This window comes from Brachyhypopomus gauderio, chromosome 7 (assembly GCF_052324685.1).
Source record: "Brachyhypopomus gauderio isolate BG-103 chromosome 7, BGAUD_0.2, whole genome shotgun sequence".
NCBI lineage: Eukaryota > Metazoa > Chordata > Actinopteri > Gymnotiformes > Hypopomidae > Brachyhypopomus > Brachyhypopomus gauderio.
In genome coordinates, this window is record NC_135217.1 from 17,121,843 (window position 1) to 17,140,014 (window position 18,172).

The window sequence follows — 18,172 nt, forward strand, 5'->3', positions numbered from 1 at the left end:
AGTAATGCACAAGTAGGAATCAGTGAGGACAATTGATCCTTTTGTGCTAGTTATTTTAATGGCTGTGTTAATAAATGTACATGTAGCACACCTTGAGAGGCTGCAGGCTACCGTATCACATTCAGTATCTGAATGGTCATTTATCTCATGTCTGTGATGTATTTGTCCTGTCTGTAGGAGATTAGTGGAGGACCTTTTAAAAATGCACACAAAAAGAAACTTTTTGCTCAAAACCTTGCTCTTAAGTAACAAGGTCTCCATAAAGGTTCAAGCACATCACTATATGCTTGCATCAGCTCTGTGTTCTACTCTTTGGTCTGGATCAGCCCTGACTTCTCTGTTATCAGCTGTGATTTATAAGCAGAAGGCCAGGATTGACTTACATCTCAGTCTCACCAGAGGATCTCAACACTGCTGGTCTTCTAACAGCTGCTGTTAATCGAAATGAATATAAAATAGTGACAGTATATCTATCAAAATATCCTGCTTCTCTCTGCTTGTGGCAGATGCCTGTGGTGATGTCTGCTCAGAGTTCACTCAGAAATCAAATCGAGGTCAGCAAAAACATTTGAATAAAATTGATTGATTGCGGGTTTAGACAGTAATGTAAGACACATCCATTTACCATGAATTCTGAATCCAAAAACTTGTCACAGTCATCTCGGCAGTCTTCTCCGTAGTAAAGTTACTTTACTTATATCCAAATGAGGAATATTTACAGAGACTCTCACTGGTGCAGATATTAGAGGCATCAGCATCACAGGCCAATATGTCTGACCAAGCTGCAGCCCACAGAAACCTCTAGAATCCTCTAGATGGTGATGTTTCCCATCACCTAATTCTTTCTGTGGGATTACATGCAGAACATGTATTGCAGGGCCTCTTATAATGTTTATCCATGGACCTCGTCAGCCAAACTCTACCACCAGCGTATGTATACCGCCAGCATGAGACAGAAAGACCTTAACACTTTGAGGATTCTTTTCTTCCCTTCACAACATTCAGCCTACAAATGTTTTCAAAGTAAAAGTTTCAATGATGTATGTTATAGCACAGAAAATCTGGAAAATAATCTATAAACATCTATTGTTTTCCTCTTCTGACCAACATCTTTAAGTGTACATGAAATAAGGTCTCCTTCCTCTCCATGGCATGGTTATCCTGCACCAGAGATCATGGCCTTCTCTGCACCTTACGGAAGAGCACAAGCACAGTGCCACTGTCTGGGGTGATTGGAAGCTCCTGCAGGAGCAAGATAAGGCAGATTTGTCCATCATCTGCCCCCTAAACTACATCAAAGATGCGGTGAAGCTTTGTGTTTACCCCGACGGGTCTGTAACCGCAGCTCTTTGTCTTTACTATAAGATAACTGACATGCTGTCAGTCACACAAATTCAGCGCTAAGATGTACGGCTGCAGGCAAATTCGCTTTTTCTTTTGGGTCTTCGGGGGTTAACGCACCCTGTCGGAGCTGAACCCGCTGCTATGTGGTGGTGTGGTCCTATCTGTGCTCCTGCATTAAGGCTAAAGACCGAGGTGAAAGATGGAGAGAGCTATAAAGCAGCTGCCTGCTGTCTCGTCCATTATCACACACATGACCTACATGGCTGTGCTCTCTCACTAAAAGGATGCGCCTTTTATTTGTAAACCCGTTATTTGTAAACATGTTTTTTTTGCCCTCCCATATCCTTTGTTATTTGCAAATGCAAAGTCTCTAGACGGTTTATTATTCAGGCTGCAGAGACAGAACCCAAAGCACAAACGTGTCCTTCAGGCGAAATGATGACTTTTACATGCCCCGCCAAATGAAATCGAATGAAATCCGCAAATGAAATCTACATTCATTTGGAACTTGACAGAGAATCTCATCAGACAAGGAAGAGCAAGTGTATGTATATGGTGGTTTTCATACCCAAAAGTCCTACAGATTGCTTCACATAAAGAAAACTAAAAGGACTAAAAAGAATAAAAGAAATATTTGTTTATACAAATACTCAAATACTAAGAAAGAAAAGATAAACAAAATAAGTATTTGACTGCAATAGACATTCACAGTGACCTAAAGAAGTCAACCTCATATTTTCATGCACATTGCTTTTTGGTCTAAGGTGAACTTTCAGCATTAGTATCTTTAGCATGTTCTATCTTAATGTTATCTCTCTTGTCTGTAGTAATAACAGTAAATATCAAAAACTGCATAAAAAGAAAAAAGTGACATTCAGCTGACATTCATCAGTAGCACCAAAGTACAGTATATCTGTACTTTATCTGTAAGATTTCACCAGGTTTTTTTTAAGAACTCACAATGTCACAAGATGTAGTGACAGCAGTGAAATAGCAGGATGATTATTCTGTGATGACATTTACCATAACATTGTTTAACCAGACAATGTTGGCATTTTATAATCAGTACAAGCAGTAAATTGCTCCATTGGAGATGCCAAGCTGGGGTCACTGGGTACAGCCAAAGAACATGACCTCTGACCTTTAAAGCGTCGGTTTTTGTTTCATCTCCACAGATACCCTGTGTTTCAAGTGTTAATTACACGTTTTGCTAAACCGAAGAACCCAGATCATTCTCATTACTAGGGCTTTAACAGTTTGGTTCATTAAAAACTGCTTAATTAGAAACATTTCCCTTATATCTGTGTTCATTGCCACTTCATTGGATCACCGACCTACGTTTTATATTACTGCAGTTATATGTGGTTTCTCTAATATCATGCAGTTTTTCAGTCACTATCTGTGCTGTTCATGATGATATACTGGCACAGATCCCACTGGGTATGTCGTGTGCTCAGAAAACAGACCATTAATGAACGAAAATGTGTTGGGTTGTAATCACAAACCTATGAGGCACGTTTTTCTGAGTAGGTGACCGATGAGTTTATTGCTGTAGTTGGAACAGAGAAAAGTCCTGCACCTGTTTGCACAGTGTTCAGATGCTCTTGAACATTAGTAGTTGTATTAGTTTGACAAGTTGTCATAAACAAGAGCAATATATGTGTGTGTGTGTGTGTGTGTGTGTGTGTGTGTGTGTGTGTGTGTGTGTGTGTGTGTGTGTGTGTGTGTGTGGGGAGGGAGAGAGAGTTTCTTGGATTCTTTAAAAATCACTTTTGTCCACCAGAGGGAGCCATTGGACTGTGTTAGTGATTAACACTACTGTATGATGGAACAGTGCATGAGTGTAGATGGAGAACCTGCGATTTGAAACTGGATTCCAGTCCGCGCCGCACTAGAACAGGAATGAAGCTATCGCTGAGGACAGGAGTGCAGTGAATATCCATCTAGAGTGACTTTCCCGAATCTCACAACGTCGTACATGCTCCCCTGGTTAATGCGCTGAACCAGCCTCTTCTCGAACATTAATGGATGGTAGTGGCCCTCTGTGCACTGCCAGTTGTGTTTCTCTTCATAGTAGTGACAGAGGTCTGTTTTCCGCGAGGAGGACAGAAACTCGTACACACTGACTCGCTTACACAGGTTCATCATCACAATGATGCCTTCAGACATGAAAAATAAGCAAAGAAATAACAAACATTTTCACAGACCTACATAAAAAACCCCCAATAACATGCCGTCTCTCCTGAAGTGAAATGTGGATCGGTAGAAAGCCGCACTTGCTCACCCAGCATGCCAGAGGAAGGCGGGTTGGGCTGGATGTCTACAGGTGAGTTTTCCTGGATCACATCCCACAAATCCCACTGCATAGCGGGGCTGAGGATGTAGAAGGGGTGGCTGGGGTAGAGGCGGCGGAACTCAAGATAGCGCTCGTGGAAGTCATAATCAGGTCTTTTGTACCACTAAAGGTAGAGGGATGAAATGGTTATATCTTAACATCAATGTGTGTGTGTGTGTGTGTGTGTGTGTGTGTGTGTGTGTGTGTGTGTGTGTGTGTGTGTGTGTGTGTAAAACACATGGCTTGAATTGTTTGCCATGTTTTAAGATGCCTATAGCCAATACATTTATAGGAGAGTTTATTATATAGTCTTAGCTTGTTATATAGCGTATTACTTCGAAAGAAGTAATGTGCTCTCAGGATGCCTTCAGAAAGCTGTGACAACAAGTATCAGTTTATAATTAACTTTTGAGTGAAAATGAACAAGCTGTCATCATGGGTACTCAATGTCAGTTTAATGGTTTAATGGCTCTGAAAAGGTGGCACAACTCTCTCAACACTTCAGTGCTTGTGTGTGTGTGTGCCAGTGTGTCACTCACTACATCCAGGTCTCTGGAATAGGGGGAGGGGTCCCACATGATTAGCACACCTGTGCTGTACTGCGGATTCCTGAGAAAGTTGACCTCCTCAGACGTTATAACCTTGAAGGCACACAGAGAAAGACCCACTTTCTATCAATCTTTTTTTTAAAGCAATCTAATATTTAGGCATAAATTAAATTATATTGGTATCATTATTCTGAAATTGCTTGTGGCTAGAAACATTGTAGGCATTGAAATAGAGTTAACAGCATGGTGAAAGCTTAATAGTGTATGTAGCAGAGGAACATAAATGTCTGCTGTTCACTTCTTACCTGGGAGTTTACAAGGCGCAAAGTGGTTTTTGTCCCAACATCCTTTGTGTAACCTGCCGTTGGGGCGGAATTAAAGCGAAGCACAGCATCATGGGAATCTGTGAAGATTACATAACTTTGGTTAAGGGACCAAAGAACATTACACCTTATATTTGTAGCACCATGGAATATTGCCGTGGCCTTGTACACGGTTAGAGTTCATATCAGAACATAGCATGAAACATTTGATTGAAAGAAAAATCATACCGATTTCAGCGCCCAGTGCAGAGCCGATTAGGGCCCCCGCTGACATCACCACAGCACATGATTTTAGGGGCCCCAGTGTGACCTGTAGACTCTGATTAGGTAGGGAGCTCTCCCACCGTTCACCTGTGAAAGGGCCGTCACCAGCTTTCACTGTGCTCAGGGGCACTCTGCGCTTTAACTCACACATCAGTTCTGACAGACCCAGGTCCTGCCGGTGACTCTTATTTAGCATTACACCAAATACATTTTTCTCCATATAAATCTTAATTGAAGATTTGACTGCGTCAGGGATATCAGCAGGTTCCAGTGACACTGTGAATAAATGCTGATAAATGATGAGGTAGACTAAAAATAATATGACAATGAAGACTGTAACTATGCCCTTTCTAGAGTGATCCTGAATCTTCATTGTGAAAGTGTCAGACAACTGCTTCTGCCTAGGGACTTCAGAGCCACACCTCTTCAGACTCACGCTGATCTCTCACAGTGAGTAAGTGTGCCACACCTCTTCAGACTCACGTTGATCTCCCACAGTGAGTGTGTGCCACACCTCTTCAGACTCATGCTGATCTCCCACAGTGAGTGTGTGCCACACCTCTTCAGACTCACGCTGATCTCCCACAGTGAGTGTGTGCCACACCTCTTCAGACTCACGCTGATCTCTCACAGTGAGTGTGTGCCACACCTCTTCAGACTCACGCTGATCTCTCACAGTGAGTGTGTGCCACACCTCTTCAGACTCACGCTGATCTCCCACAGTGAGTGAGTGTGCCACACCTCTTCAGACTCACGCTGATCTCCCACAGTGAGTGTGTGCCACACCTCTTCAGACTCACGCTGATCTCTCACAGTGAGTGTGTGCCACACCTCTTCAGACTCACGCTGATCTCCCACAGTGAGTGTGTGCCACACCTCTTCAGACTCACGCTGATCTCCCACAGTGAGTGTGTGCCACACCTCTTCAGACTCACACTGATCTCCCACAGTGAGTGTGTGCCACACCTCTTCAGACTCACACTGATCTCCCACAGTGAGTGTGTGCCACACCTCTTCAGACTCACGCTGATCTCCCACAGTCAGTGAGTGTGCCACACCTCTTCAGACTCACGCTGATCTCCCACAGTGAGTGAGTGTGTGCCACACCTCTTCAGACTCACGCTGATCTCCCACAGTGAGTGTGTGCCACACCTCTTCAGACTCACGCTGATCTCCCACAGTGAGTGAGTGTGCCACACCTCTTCAGACTCACGCTGATCTCCCACAGTGAGTGTGTGCCACACCTCTTCAGACTCACGCTGATCTCCCACAGTGAGTGTGTGCCACACCTCTTCAGACTCACGCTGATCTCCCACAGTGAGTGAGTGTGCCACACCTCTTCAGACTCACGCTGATCTCCCACAGTGATTGGGCTGTAGATCTGTATGTTCAAATATACAATACAAACAGAGTAAATTATGTAATGTAATTACTCAGTATAATGTCAATCTAATGGAAAAGTTTAACTTATCTTAAAACAGCATAGTATACGGATATATAGTACATTTCTAATCAAATTTAGTATTTGCATGCAACTTTCTTCTTAATCTTCTTAAGAACAGAAGATTTTTATGTTTTTACAACCCATGTTGCTGAATGCTGATTTCTGTGTGTTTTAAGACACATGTTGCTTTGTAAAATGGTAAAATGGGTTTGAAACCAAACACTATACCAAAACAATCCTCTTACCTATTTAAATTCTGATTTACCCATGGAGTACTTTGATGTCTAGTTATATCACCTTTTCTACCCATCAGACTTATTTCACTTACACATAAAAAAATGACTAGTCTTCCAGCAAGCTAATATAAGAGATTATTTTTAAAGCTTCCACAGAAGTTGCAGCAAGTATCTCCTCTTGTTTCATGAGCAAGCAGAGATGCAGAGAGGCCGTGCTGATATCACTCCGCATAATCTTCTGTTGACTTCTCAATAGGACTTGAAACCGCATGAGGTATCTGGTCTACACAGAATACCGTAAGGTACACACTGTGGTGTTCATTTCAGGTAATTTTAGATAATCGCTGTATCGTCTAGGTGGAGTATTTCTAATGATCATTCCAATTCCAAGACAGACTGGATCGAGATCACAGATGTACTTGAAGATCCTGGAAGAATAAATTGGGGGCAGGGGCTTTGGACACTTAATACATATATACATGTATTTTATGAACACTATTCCAATGTCCAGTAATTTATTTCTCCCCGTCTATGTAGAATGGGTTGTCCTTTCATCAAGTCAATGCTCCTCCCACAGTCTCTGTGTTTCCACTTTCTCACCCTGAGCAAGACAGCTAGCCAGCCAATGTTATCTACTGAACAAAGGTCTTATTCAGTGTAGTGTAAATGTAATGGGATCTGGTAACACCAAGAATAAGTTACAATAAATAATGAGATAGACCAGAAATTATATGATAGTGAGCTGTCTATATATATGACACTGTGAACCTAGAGTCATTCTGAATCACATTCATTGCTTTGTACACATGGATCACTAGACTTTAATGATTGTGTTACAGTAAAATATTCAGTGCATATCTAAATTTAATTTTATAGATCATGTGGTCTTAGACAAACCATCGCATCACGGTCACACCAAGGCATCACATCCTGTAGAATAATGAGTATTAGATGAGGCTACATTGAAATTTTCTACAGGAAAACTCAAAGGTTTTGAGATTTATTTTGAAGGTGTTTGTTTTTTTAAACTCTTTTCACTTCATTATAGATTGATGGATATGAATGACAGTGATATCCAATCAAACTCACAACACAATAAAGTGCCACAAGAGGTCTGAATTCTTACAAAATCCAGTAAGTATTCAGAATCCAGCTGAATACGGTTGTATTCCAATTATCCTTCCTTGCACCGTTATAATTTAGTTTTGCTTCAGTTCTGTAGCAAGATTTGGATCTGTGACAGTGGGTTATCAGTGAAGTGCGCTCATTGTAATATTAGGACCAAGCCCAACTCTTTCTCATCTAGAACTCTTCTCATCTCATTTCTCATCTAATTTTTTGAACGTTTTATCATTTTTCTGCTCTGTACCTTTTATTGAAAATATGCAGAATGTTTAGGATTACAGACTAATTTAATATCATAATCATCTTGTGTTAACAAGTTGTTATATGTTCCCTGCGTCTTTAAAATTCAAAGAAACTCTTCAAGTCAATACTAAATCATAGCCAATAACCAATAAAGGGATTTACTGCAATTATTCTAATAATGGTGGTGTAATGTATTCAGTTCCTCCTTTAGGTTAAGTGCCTGCTAGCAGCATACTGAACTTGAAGTGAATTTTAAATAAAGCTTTAGTGGTAGACCAAATAAGGAGGCAATCCTGCAATACACTGCATTATTACAGCACATTATATATATTTTGCACAAGTCTGCCATTATGCAGACATCACTGATGTAGATCTCAAAGCTGAGATAGGTATTAACATGGCTCCTAGACTGCTGATGTAGTTTTTGTTCTTGAGAGACACTAGCCCTGTATGAATTTGTTCAGTGACTTATTAACTAGCTTTGTACAATGAAAATTGTACTTTGTGGAACCATGAACACAGTTGCAGTAAAGGAACAGACAAAACAGACCAAATTCATGCAAAATTCACACCAAATTCTTTTGTCAATTAAACAATCGTAATGTAAACAATGGTAAAAGGTAACATTAGGAAACCTTCTAGGATTTCAGAAGCACTTGCACAGCTGAAGCACCTCTGTCTGAATTGTTTCTCTGCAAACAAGAAAACTGAAAATATATAGACACACACACACTTTAGATTTGCCATTACCCCTTTTCAGAACATAATTAATCATAATCTGGCTTGACACAATAACTAGTTACTTTACAGGTGAAGTTCAAATATTACCAACTCAATCGATGGATTAGTAAATATTTAGTGCCCCTTACTGCACATTCATGTGACCTCTTTTACCTTTCAGTATGCAAATAGCTCAGAATCAATGTACTGGCTGTGCTGTCTCTTCTTCTGCAAGATGCAGGACCCACTGTGGCTGGAATTACGTTCTGAGTGGAGCAGCGTCAGATGCGCAAGATGATGATGTCACACAAAGCCAGGCTGCCTGATCAAGCCAAGACACCTAAAACACTCCCTGCTGGGAACGCTGTGCTTCTACCCATCCCCAGATGGCACTGGTCTCAGATAGTATTGAATTTAGGAATTAAATCTGCCCCACTGACTAATAAACACCACAATCCTGACTACTGTGGATGTAGTTCTCAACGCATTTGACTTAATTAACGCGTTTGATTTATGCCCTCAGGTCTACTAACCATAACACAGATTTTCCTCTATGGGGGAGCAGATCTTTCAGTGTTGCTGCCCCCACTCTCTGGGACTCTCACTTTCCTCTGCTCCACCTTCCTCTTTTCATTCTTCTGCCTCTCTTCCTGTCTTCAAAGCTCAGCTGAAGACCTTTTATTCTCGCTAAGTACTTCCACTCTCGTTAATACTTAATACATAACTTTCCACTCTTATATATGATTATGATCATGTAAAGCGACCTTGGGTTTGTGAAAGGCGCAATATAAATAAACATTTGTTTGTATTATTTTTAACCTGTTGTTGTATAGCCGTTCTCCTGTTTCAGCATGTCATCTGTATACACAGAATCCATGAAGACATCCTGTCCATTTGAAGCCCTCTAATTAATTTCCTTGTTATGACCAGCCTTCATGGATAGTGGTTAGGCTATCATCTCCAGTTGAACAGATAAGCCTAGCAGATGAATAAGTAACTAGAGTAGGTTCTTTGAGTTTGCCTTTGACTTGTGGACTGGATAATGGTTCTTTTTACTTTATCTGCATATGTTTCCATCTGCTGTGTGAGCCTGACAAAATGATTGGTTTGTAATAATATGTTATAATATTATTGTAATGTTATATAATAATATATTATGTTCTACAATCTCTCTCTGTATTAGTGATATGCAGTTGCGTTTTTAAACTGAAACAGACAGAAGTTCGTTCAGGTGTCACCTAAAGACTGATTTTGTTTATTTAAATGTGTTTTAACTGTATTTAAATGTCCTGTAAATGTATTTAAATGTACCAAAAAAGGATAAACAGCTACTGATATGTTTTACTTTAGTTTTTACAACATTTACATAAAATTCTGACAGTCTAAATATTTGAGAAGTAATGCAAAATCTATTTACCTTCGTTTATGAAGACACAAGAAAGGAGGATGATGTTTCTTGCTGAACACAAGTACTGAAAGTTCATAGCACAAACAAGAGATGAAGAAGAATTATGCATGTTACTGAACTACTGGACCAACATCGATCACAAGTTACTGGAGTGGGCAGCAAAATATCACCCTGCTGATACAACACCCGGATCACATTCATAAAATGGAAGAAAACCTCCTAATTGGTGCAGTTTTGCAGAAGTGTCTGTTGAACAAAGTCCACCATCGTGTGTACACTAAAAACATATACGCCCTGCAAATTGTAGAGATACAGTGAATCAGTAACACAGGAGGTATTAGGTGTGCAATGTGCTTCTGAATAAATATATACTGTATATATTGTCATATAGAAATCAGCCCTAAACACACATACACACACACCATACCTGATCATTCTCCATCTTGTGATTACATGTGCACACACACATATACACACACACACACACACAGATCGTTCTCAATCCCCTGATGACAGGCCACTGCTTCTGTGCCTTGTATGCCTCCTTTGTTTATTCCTTCAATTAATTCATTGCTACCCTGTTATCATACTACCTCCGCTGTGTATACTACCTTTGCTGTGTATACTACCTCCGCTGTGTATACTACTTCCGCTGTGTATACTACCTCCGCTGTGTATACTACCTCTGCTGTGTATACTACCTCTGCTGTATATACTATCTCTGCTGTGCATCTACCTCTGCTGTGTATAATACCTCCGCTGTGTATACTACATCCGTTGTGCACACTATGTCTGCTGTGTATACTACCTCCGCTGTGTATACTCCCTCCACTGTGCACACTACCTCTGCTGTGTATTCTACCTCTGCTGTGCTTACTACCTCCGCTGTGCATACTACCTCTGCTGTGTATACTTCCTCTGCTGTGCATCTACCTCTGCTGTGCATACTACCTCTGCTGTGCATACTACCTCCGTTGTGCACACTACATCTGCTGTGTATACTACCTCCGCTGTGCACACTACGTCTACTGTGTATACTACCTCCACTGTGCATACTACCTCCGTGAGTATACTACCTCTACTGTGTATACTACCTCTGCTGTGTATACTACCTCTGCTCTGTATACTACATCTACTGTGTATACTACCTCTGCTATGTATACTACATCTGCTGTGCACACTACATCTGCTGTGTATACTACCTCTGCTGTGCACACTACAGCTGCTGTGTATACTACCTCTGCTATGTATACTACCTCTACTGTGTATACTACCTCTGCTATGTATACTACTTCTGCTGTGTATACTACCTCTGCTATGTATACTACCTCTGCTGTGCACACTACAGCTGCTGTGTATACTACCTCTGCTATGTATACTACCTCTGCTATGTATACTACTTCTGCTGTGTATACTACCTCTGCTGTGTATACTACCTCCAGTAATGCACTCCCTCCTGCTCCACCTGTCACTCTCTCACTCTGGTTCACTAACTCTGAAACTAATTTATTCCAGTGCTAGTTTTGCTTCCATCTGACCCTTTGGGCTGTGCTCAGGATTCAACTTAAACATTAAAAATTCTGTTTAGTTTTTTACCTTTATACAGTTTCACCTTACAACTACAGTTTAATACACAAAAACTACCTAGACCTCAGCATATAAAACCTATATAAGAAAGAATAATCTTATTCTATGGAATATGTAATGGATTAAGAATCCATTTTTAGAATTTAGGTTTAGAATAAGGTTTAAGGTACACAGCATTCAGAAAATCAGTGATTAATCCGTTAAGTTCCTTTTTTTCCATTTCCAAAAGTTGCCAAAATATTTGGTCAGTTATATGTGGGGCTTGACTAGGGACCATAACCTGCAAACAAACGTATCAATTTTAACATATCAAAATAAGTCTCTTGCTTTGTTGTTGGGTCTGTTTTCAGTGGGTTATATCATAACACACCGGTGGAAAAACTACAGATAGTGGCGTGCGCCCAACAGTGTCGTGCGACAGACGTTTCTGCATGCATCACACCAGGTGTGTCCAGCTGTGGAAGTTCTCCTTGTTAATGGTTTCTTTAGAGCTCATTTACAGTGCTGCCCCTAATACATCAATTCACCTTTCAGACAACTTGCAAAAAAAAAAAAAACAAAAGCAACTGAGAATCAAAACAGAACAAATAAACACAGACTTGGGAATTTTATTAAATATTCCTCTGAATTACAATGGAAACGAAACAGAAGGAACAAAAAGAAAAAAGAGAAATGATTGAATTAGTAATATGTTCAAATCCCACATCCATTCTACCAGCTCTGGCAAACAGTAATCGGCGTATTGTACTGACCTGATAGCACACGTGTTATTTCACAATAATACATGTGTATTAATGAAGAAACATAGCAGAGGTGCTCTACACGTCCCATACCTAAACCTCTATGAGTATCTAGCACACAATTATTTAACATAAGCCAATGAAATCAACCAAATAGACATACAAGCCAAAGAACCTGAATCCTATACAAGGGCTGTCAAACTCCCAGGCCTGGTACCTGAACACCATTACATCAGACATGAGTGAATCCACCAATCAGCTCCCTCTCTGTAATTACATAATTACAGATGATGTGTATTTTTTAATCAGTGTACACATTAACACCTATCCACAACTCACATGCAGTCCTGCTCAACTAATTATTATGGTGTTTCTCATTTCTTGTTGTAGTCTCCTGTGTAGGCCCGATGGTCATCCTGGTAGCGACCTCCGTAACCCCTTAGGAGGTCCTGGAAGCTGACTGCACCTGGCTCCTGGGATCCATTATTGGCATAGGTGTCTTCTTGTCCACTCATGTAGGCGTCATACTGCTGTTGGTCATAGCCTGGGTTCTCTCCCTGCTGTTCGGGGTAGGTGTCCTCCCTGTGATGAGGGCTGTTCCCCTGGCGTCCAGCATCTCTTCTTTGGTCGTGGCCAGGTTGGTGCTCCCGTGGCTCGGGGGCTCCAGAGTCATCGGCCTCAGGCTCGTAGCGGCGCAGACGGCAGTTGCTGTCGTACTCGGGGTCACAGTCAGGGTCAGGCTCGATCACACCCTTCCGTGTGCCGTCGGCATTGAGGTGGGGCTCGTACGCCTCGGGGAAGTGAGTCGTCCGCCTGGACGGTTGCGGCTCGTTGTGGGCTCTCACTGGGAAGCACTCCTCATCGTAGCCAATGAAGCAGTCGTAGCCTTCCTTTGTCTTGCCAGGAGGTCCCAGTGGGTGGCGGTTCTCTTCCTGGCTGGGGGGCTGGAAGAGCTGGAGCTGCTGGTGTTGGGTAGGCGCTCGTCTGCGCATGGCGGGAGAAGCGGCGGAATCCTGGTACATGGCCATCGGGTCGAAGTGTGGACTGGGCGACAGCCGCATGGCTCCAGCCGCTGTCGCCGGCTCGTCCTTGGGCTCATCAGAAGGAGGGACCAAGCTGGCGAATCTGCTAGCCATTAGGGGGTTGCAGTTTTCATCAAAGAGCGGGTTGCAGAGTGTGTCGCGTCGGGCCGGAGCAAGGGCAGACTCCAGGCTCTGGGCATACGCACAGTAGGGATCAACGCGAGGATCGCAGCTCGGGTAGCGATGGTAGAGACCAGATGGGGCCTTCTGCATTAGCTGGGCAACACAGTTGGGATCGCTCTTTGGGTCGCAGCCGAGATGTGCATAGGAGGGGGCCGGCCCAGGGGCAGGCTTGTAACCATAGGCGGCACGCAGGTGGTACTGAAGGCACTCCACATCCTCGGCATTGCAGATACGCAGAAGTTCGGATTTCTGCTCATTAGAAAGGAAGGACTGTACCATGGGGGAGTAGTAGTACCCCGAGAGAGGTTCCCTCGGCGCAGGAGTGCGGATATAGGACGGGGTTTTTAGCGGAGCCGGGGCAGATGCAGCTGCCTTCATACCGGCGGGGGTGTACGGATACTGCGAGTACCCCTGAGCATGCAGACAATATGGATCCCTGAACGGGTCACAGGATCTGAAAGGCGCTGGCTGCTGGGGCTCAGCCCTGGGCTTGGACCTGCTGGTGTAGGAGGCCACACAGTTTGGGTCGTCAGACTCTGCACAGGACTTGTAGATGTCGCTTAGGTGCTGCAGGTACACCTTGTAGGATCGCTGGGATTCAGCACGGTTCTTCTTCTGAAGGTATGCCAGATACACACGATCCATGTCCGCAACCTGTCGATGTATACGGCCTGTTTTTATTCCACATAGTTCAGAAGTGATTGGACTGTGACACAATGCGTTGTTTTGGCTCTATATTTCATAGCATTACATTTGAAATGAAACAGATTAGAGGGAGAATGACGGGTTTGAAGTCATTCATTTTTATGCTGTTTAAATAATACAGTAATTACTGCATTTTTTAACACATAGGTTGTGAATATATCTCTCTTTTCTAATGATGACAGCCAAGACTGCTGACAGTAGTACGTATGGCAGTTTTGTCCATGGCTACATTACTCTGTACTACCTGGTACATGGCAAAAACAATGAAGAATGTCACTGCAGATTCATGGACTGATACCATTAACTAGCACATTAACATACTGTCCCTAACATTAGGTCAACAACAGAAAGAGCAGACGAAGAGACACAGGGAGTTAATAAGGTGGCTGTGTGAGATTTCTTCTGCCCACCCAGTGCTAGTACTCACTCCCTGCTCGTTGCCGGAGTCACTGAAGAACTTGTACCAGTTCCAGAAATCGGAGTGCTGCTTGTACCAGCTTATGTTTCTTCGGCTGCGTGAGAGTTTGCGAGGGGAAGCCGCGTTCTGTCCTGCATCAGACAACACCCAGAAAAGCTGTTTTCTGACACGCCACGCCAACAGCAATGCACCTTTCTTCACAAGAGCAGGTAAACTGGAATGTACTGGTACTGACCAGTGGTCACTGGTTTAACATTCACCTTCTCACTGGACAAAATATATTCTGATGTAGCAGTTCAAAGGCTAGATTGTTTATTAACTTTGTTCATGTACTCATCAGATTATACTGTAGAAAAATAATAATAATAAAATTAAAATGTTATCTTGCTATACTATGTCATTTGTCTTTAAATATTTCACTAAATAAAGATAAGAAACATTATCTGTAAAGGCTATTACACAAAGTCTTTGTGTGAATTCACATGTGATGATAGAATAAGACCAAAGTTCAAAACTGTACCATCCTCTCTCTTGATCACTGGGACAGCCAGCAGCATCTCTGTAAGGGGTTGAAATGGGGGGGGGGGGGGGTGTCAGTGCTCCAACCAGATGTTGAATATATGCACAGCAAAGCAGTTATTACCCATGCTTACCTAGGCTAATAACCCACAGGCAGCATAAAGTGGGTGGTAGTTTCACTGCGGGGCGGAGGGCGTTGTGGTGGGTGTTGTTAATAGACAGATGCTACAGAGTGAGATTAAACTGCCCCAAATCCCCAGATCAGCACTTTGAGGTGAATTAGCAGGGGGCTGCAGTCAGTGGGACTTACTGCTAGCAGAAGCTATAAAAACTACAAAGAACAGGAGCCTCTGGGGCCACAGGCAGGTCTAATTAGCTCTGGAAAAAAGAGGCCAGCAGAGTTGTGGTTTGGAATGACTTCATCTCTCCACCGCTGTATTAAAATGGAGTTGGTGGAATAGTCAGTAACGGATGGAACTGGCAATGATGTATATACAGTTCTGGACGAGAGATCAGTTAAATATAATGCAGAAGCATTCGTGATAATCATTGCCCACCTGTTCTGTAGCCACCAAAGGACTTTGCACAGTATTACATGTTTCAGCATGCTTTAGAAGGCCTTACCACACCTGTAGACCACCATTTGGGAATGATTTATCTGTTGCTATTCAGCAATCATTCACTAATAAACTATATTTTTAGTATCAACATTTTCATAAACACATAGTCAACATAAATAAAAACAGACTACATAATATTTGCTTGAGTATTCACAGTGGTACATCACAGCAGCATCATGTTAAAAAAATGTTAATAAAACCAGTTCAAATTAACACTGGCATTTATAGGTGGTATACGAGTGTGATTGATATAAAGTGATTTCTTTTCACTACTAATAATTTTCAATAAGTAGGCACAAGAGGTATGCAATGAGAGTTATTTACCATATGAAGATATGGCAGACATATAGAAAAGGCAGACTTATTAACAAACATGCTCTGATATAAGCAGTTGAATGTGGTGAAACATACAATTAATGCAGTTGTTTTAATATCAGATCAGGTAACAAATATAGTTGTACTTGTTTTTTCCTGTTTTATTTAGCAACATACAAAATATCAAAACAATTTGTGGGGGAAGTTTAGTACCACCAGTGCAGCATAAATCATGTTTAGTGACATGCAGTGGGGATGCTTTGCTTAAGCAGAGTCTCAACAGCCTTTCTCTATGAACACTTCCCATTGCCACAGGCAGTACTCACTAGCTGTTGCAACGTCATTCAGTGTGCAAAGCAAATAGTCAAAACACAGGGACAAAGTGACATTGTAGTGGCTTATTGCCCCCTCAGACAATCTCCTAAAAAGGTTTCACCTCATTAGTGGCCAAAATCATTAAATATTGCTGTCCATATGCATAGTGCAGCAGCTTGGGGTGATGTGCCATTAGGAAGGCTGATTTCATGTCTACCCACGGTCCAATGGGACAGATTGTTTTGCTGTTATTTCTGTGCTATAATAATACTGAGGTTATTTTCTTTCTAGATTTAGTCAAATTGTTTGCTTAAAAAAAACCTGGCAACATGAGTCATATTACAGATTCACCTGGTAAAACTGCAGAATGTTACATAATCTCATTCGATTTTTGTTGTTGATATTTAAATGTGAATGAGGCAACAGATGATAACCCTACAGACAGGTAGTCACAAACTGGCTCTCTCACCTGAAAGCACCACGGCAGCTAGCGAGACACCGATGAACATGTGACAGAAGGAAGATCTCTTCAAACGAGCCATTTCCATCTGATGCTTCCGTTACAACAAACAGCATTTCAGATGCAAACTTTAGCAAAACATTGTAATTACTCAGTTCACATTTTCTCTTGTATCAGTTTCAACAGACCTTATTACTCTTCCTAGATATTGAAATGATTTGACATGAACTTAAAAATATTAAAAGGGTCTGAATCAACAAGCCAGGCACTTTATCTCACACTACAAGCTTAAGTCTTTGAGTCATTGTCATGTCAGAGGATGCAGATATGTGAGCTGCAGTCTTACCTGTTAGGGCCGTGGAGGTGTGCGCCTCCGAGGAGAGGCAGGATCTGGAGGAGTAAGCTTGGCCTGCAGACTCAATCTGAGAACAGGGTGGGTGAGCAAGGACATGGGCCAGATCCCTGCTGCAACTGTGCTACCAGTAAGAGACTCGCCACGTTTTAAACATCACCTTGATCATTAAAAACAAAACGGAGCATCCCATGGGGTCGTGGGCACACTGCAAGCAGCACTGTGATTGGTTTCCCCTGGCCCTGCAGCTAAACCAATGGGATGTTGTAATTACAGTCATCATAAATAAAGGAGAGGAAGAGAGTAATCCTGAAGTCCTCTTAAAAAAAAAGAAATAATGTGAATGAACAAATGAACTTGAAGCAAGTTCAGTGCTTCATAATTTAAATACATACACAGGTCTCATTTTTTAAGATTTATGCATTATCACCAACATGCTACAATCATTCACTCGGTGTATATTTTGCCAAATACAACTAAAATATAACACTGGCATACAAACAATACCAGCAGACTGTTGTTTATATATTTTATCTGAAAGTGTTTTAGAAAATAACTGTGTTATTTTTTTTATGCTGTGGATTTCTGAATGAAGAATTATATAAAGCCTTTCAAGATACCCATGGTCATTTTTAACAGCCACAACTTTTACATCCAGTCCCATGCCAGTGAGTAAACATTTGCTGAAACATTACAGGTACTGTCAAACAAAAGCTGCCCTCAGTTATTATTACACGAGCCACATCATGGAGCAACATTGACTGGTGAAGTGTGAATGGTGCATATTGACAGTCAGTTTATTTTTGCACCTTTTTAAGCTTTTTTCTGTCTTGCCAGATGGATGAAGATACACTGATGACAAGATTTTTCAGTAAATGTCAAGATACTAGCCAACGAACATCTGTGCCTTTATGTTAACACTGGATCGAACATGTAATTATATAGA

General features: G+C 41.8%; 2 protein-coding genes across 3 annotated transcripts; both read right to left on the reverse strand.

Moving 5' to 3' along the window:
* Window positions 1–1,993: 1,993 nt before the first annotated feature.
* On the reverse strand, window positions 1,994–5,909 carry LOC143518218 (beta-galactoside alpha-2,6-sialyltransferase 1-like). Its single transcript, XM_077010689.1, has 5 exons — window positions 4,779–5,909; window positions 4,533–4,630; window positions 4,219–4,320; window positions 3,629–3,803; window positions 1,994–3,503 (listed from the first exon to the last, which is right to left on the reverse strand). Exons 1-5 carry the CDS (start codon window positions 5,185–5,187, stop codon window positions 3,253–3,255), a joined length of 1,035 nt encoding a protein of 344 aa, XP_076866804.1. The 5' UTR covers window positions 5,188–5,909; the 3' UTR covers window positions 1,994–3,252.
* A 6,256-nt stretch (window positions 5,910–12,165) lies between these two features.
* Window positions 12,166–18,160, reverse strand: and1 (actinodin1). Of its 2 annotated transcripts, none has more exons than XM_077012154.1 (5): window positions 17,221–18,160; window positions 16,884–16,962; window positions 15,166–15,204; window positions 14,655–14,776; window positions 12,166–14,176 (listed from the first exon to the last, which is right to left on the reverse strand). In XM_077012154.1, exons 2-5 carry the CDS (start codon window positions 16,960–16,962, stop codon window positions 12,692–12,694), a joined length of 1,725 nt encoding a protein of 574 aa, XP_076868269.1. In that variant the 5' UTR covers window positions 17,221–18,160; the 3' UTR covers window positions 12,166–12,691. The 2 variants fall into 2 exon arrangements, with proteins under 2 accessions (XP_076868269.1, XP_076868268.1); XM_077012153.1 differs by having other exon boundaries at window positions 16,884–16,968.
* Between the last annotated feature and the right edge of the window lie 12 nt (window positions 18,161–18,172).

Excerpts from the sequence above, each read along its gene's own strand:
- LOC143518218 (XM_077010689.1), bottom strand. The coding sequence starts at position 5,187 with ATGAAGATTCAGGATCACTCTAGAAAGGGCATAGTTACAGTCTTCATT. Across the intron at positions 4,631-4,778 it reads TGCACTGGGCGCTGAAATCG|ATTCCCATGATGCTGTGCTT; the intron begins GTATGATTTTTC and ends TAATCTTCACAG. Across the intron at positions 4,321-4,532 it reads TGCGCCTTGTAAACTCCCAG|GTTATAACGTCTGAGGAGGT; the intron begins GTAAGAAGTGAA and ends TGTGCCTTCAAG.
- and1 (XM_077012154.1), bottom strand. The coding sequence starts at position 16,962 with ATGGAAATGGCTCGTTTGAAGAGATCTTCCTTCTGTCACATGTTCATC. Across the intron at positions 15,205-16,883 it reads AGCTGCCGTGGTGCTTTCAG|AGATGCTGCTGGCTGTCCCA; the intron begins GTGAGAGAGCCA and ends AACCCCTTACAG. Across the intron at positions 14,777-15,165 it reads AGTGATCAAGAGAGAGGATG|GACAGAACGCGGCTTCCCCT; the intron begins GTACAGTTTTGA and ends TGTCTGATGCAG.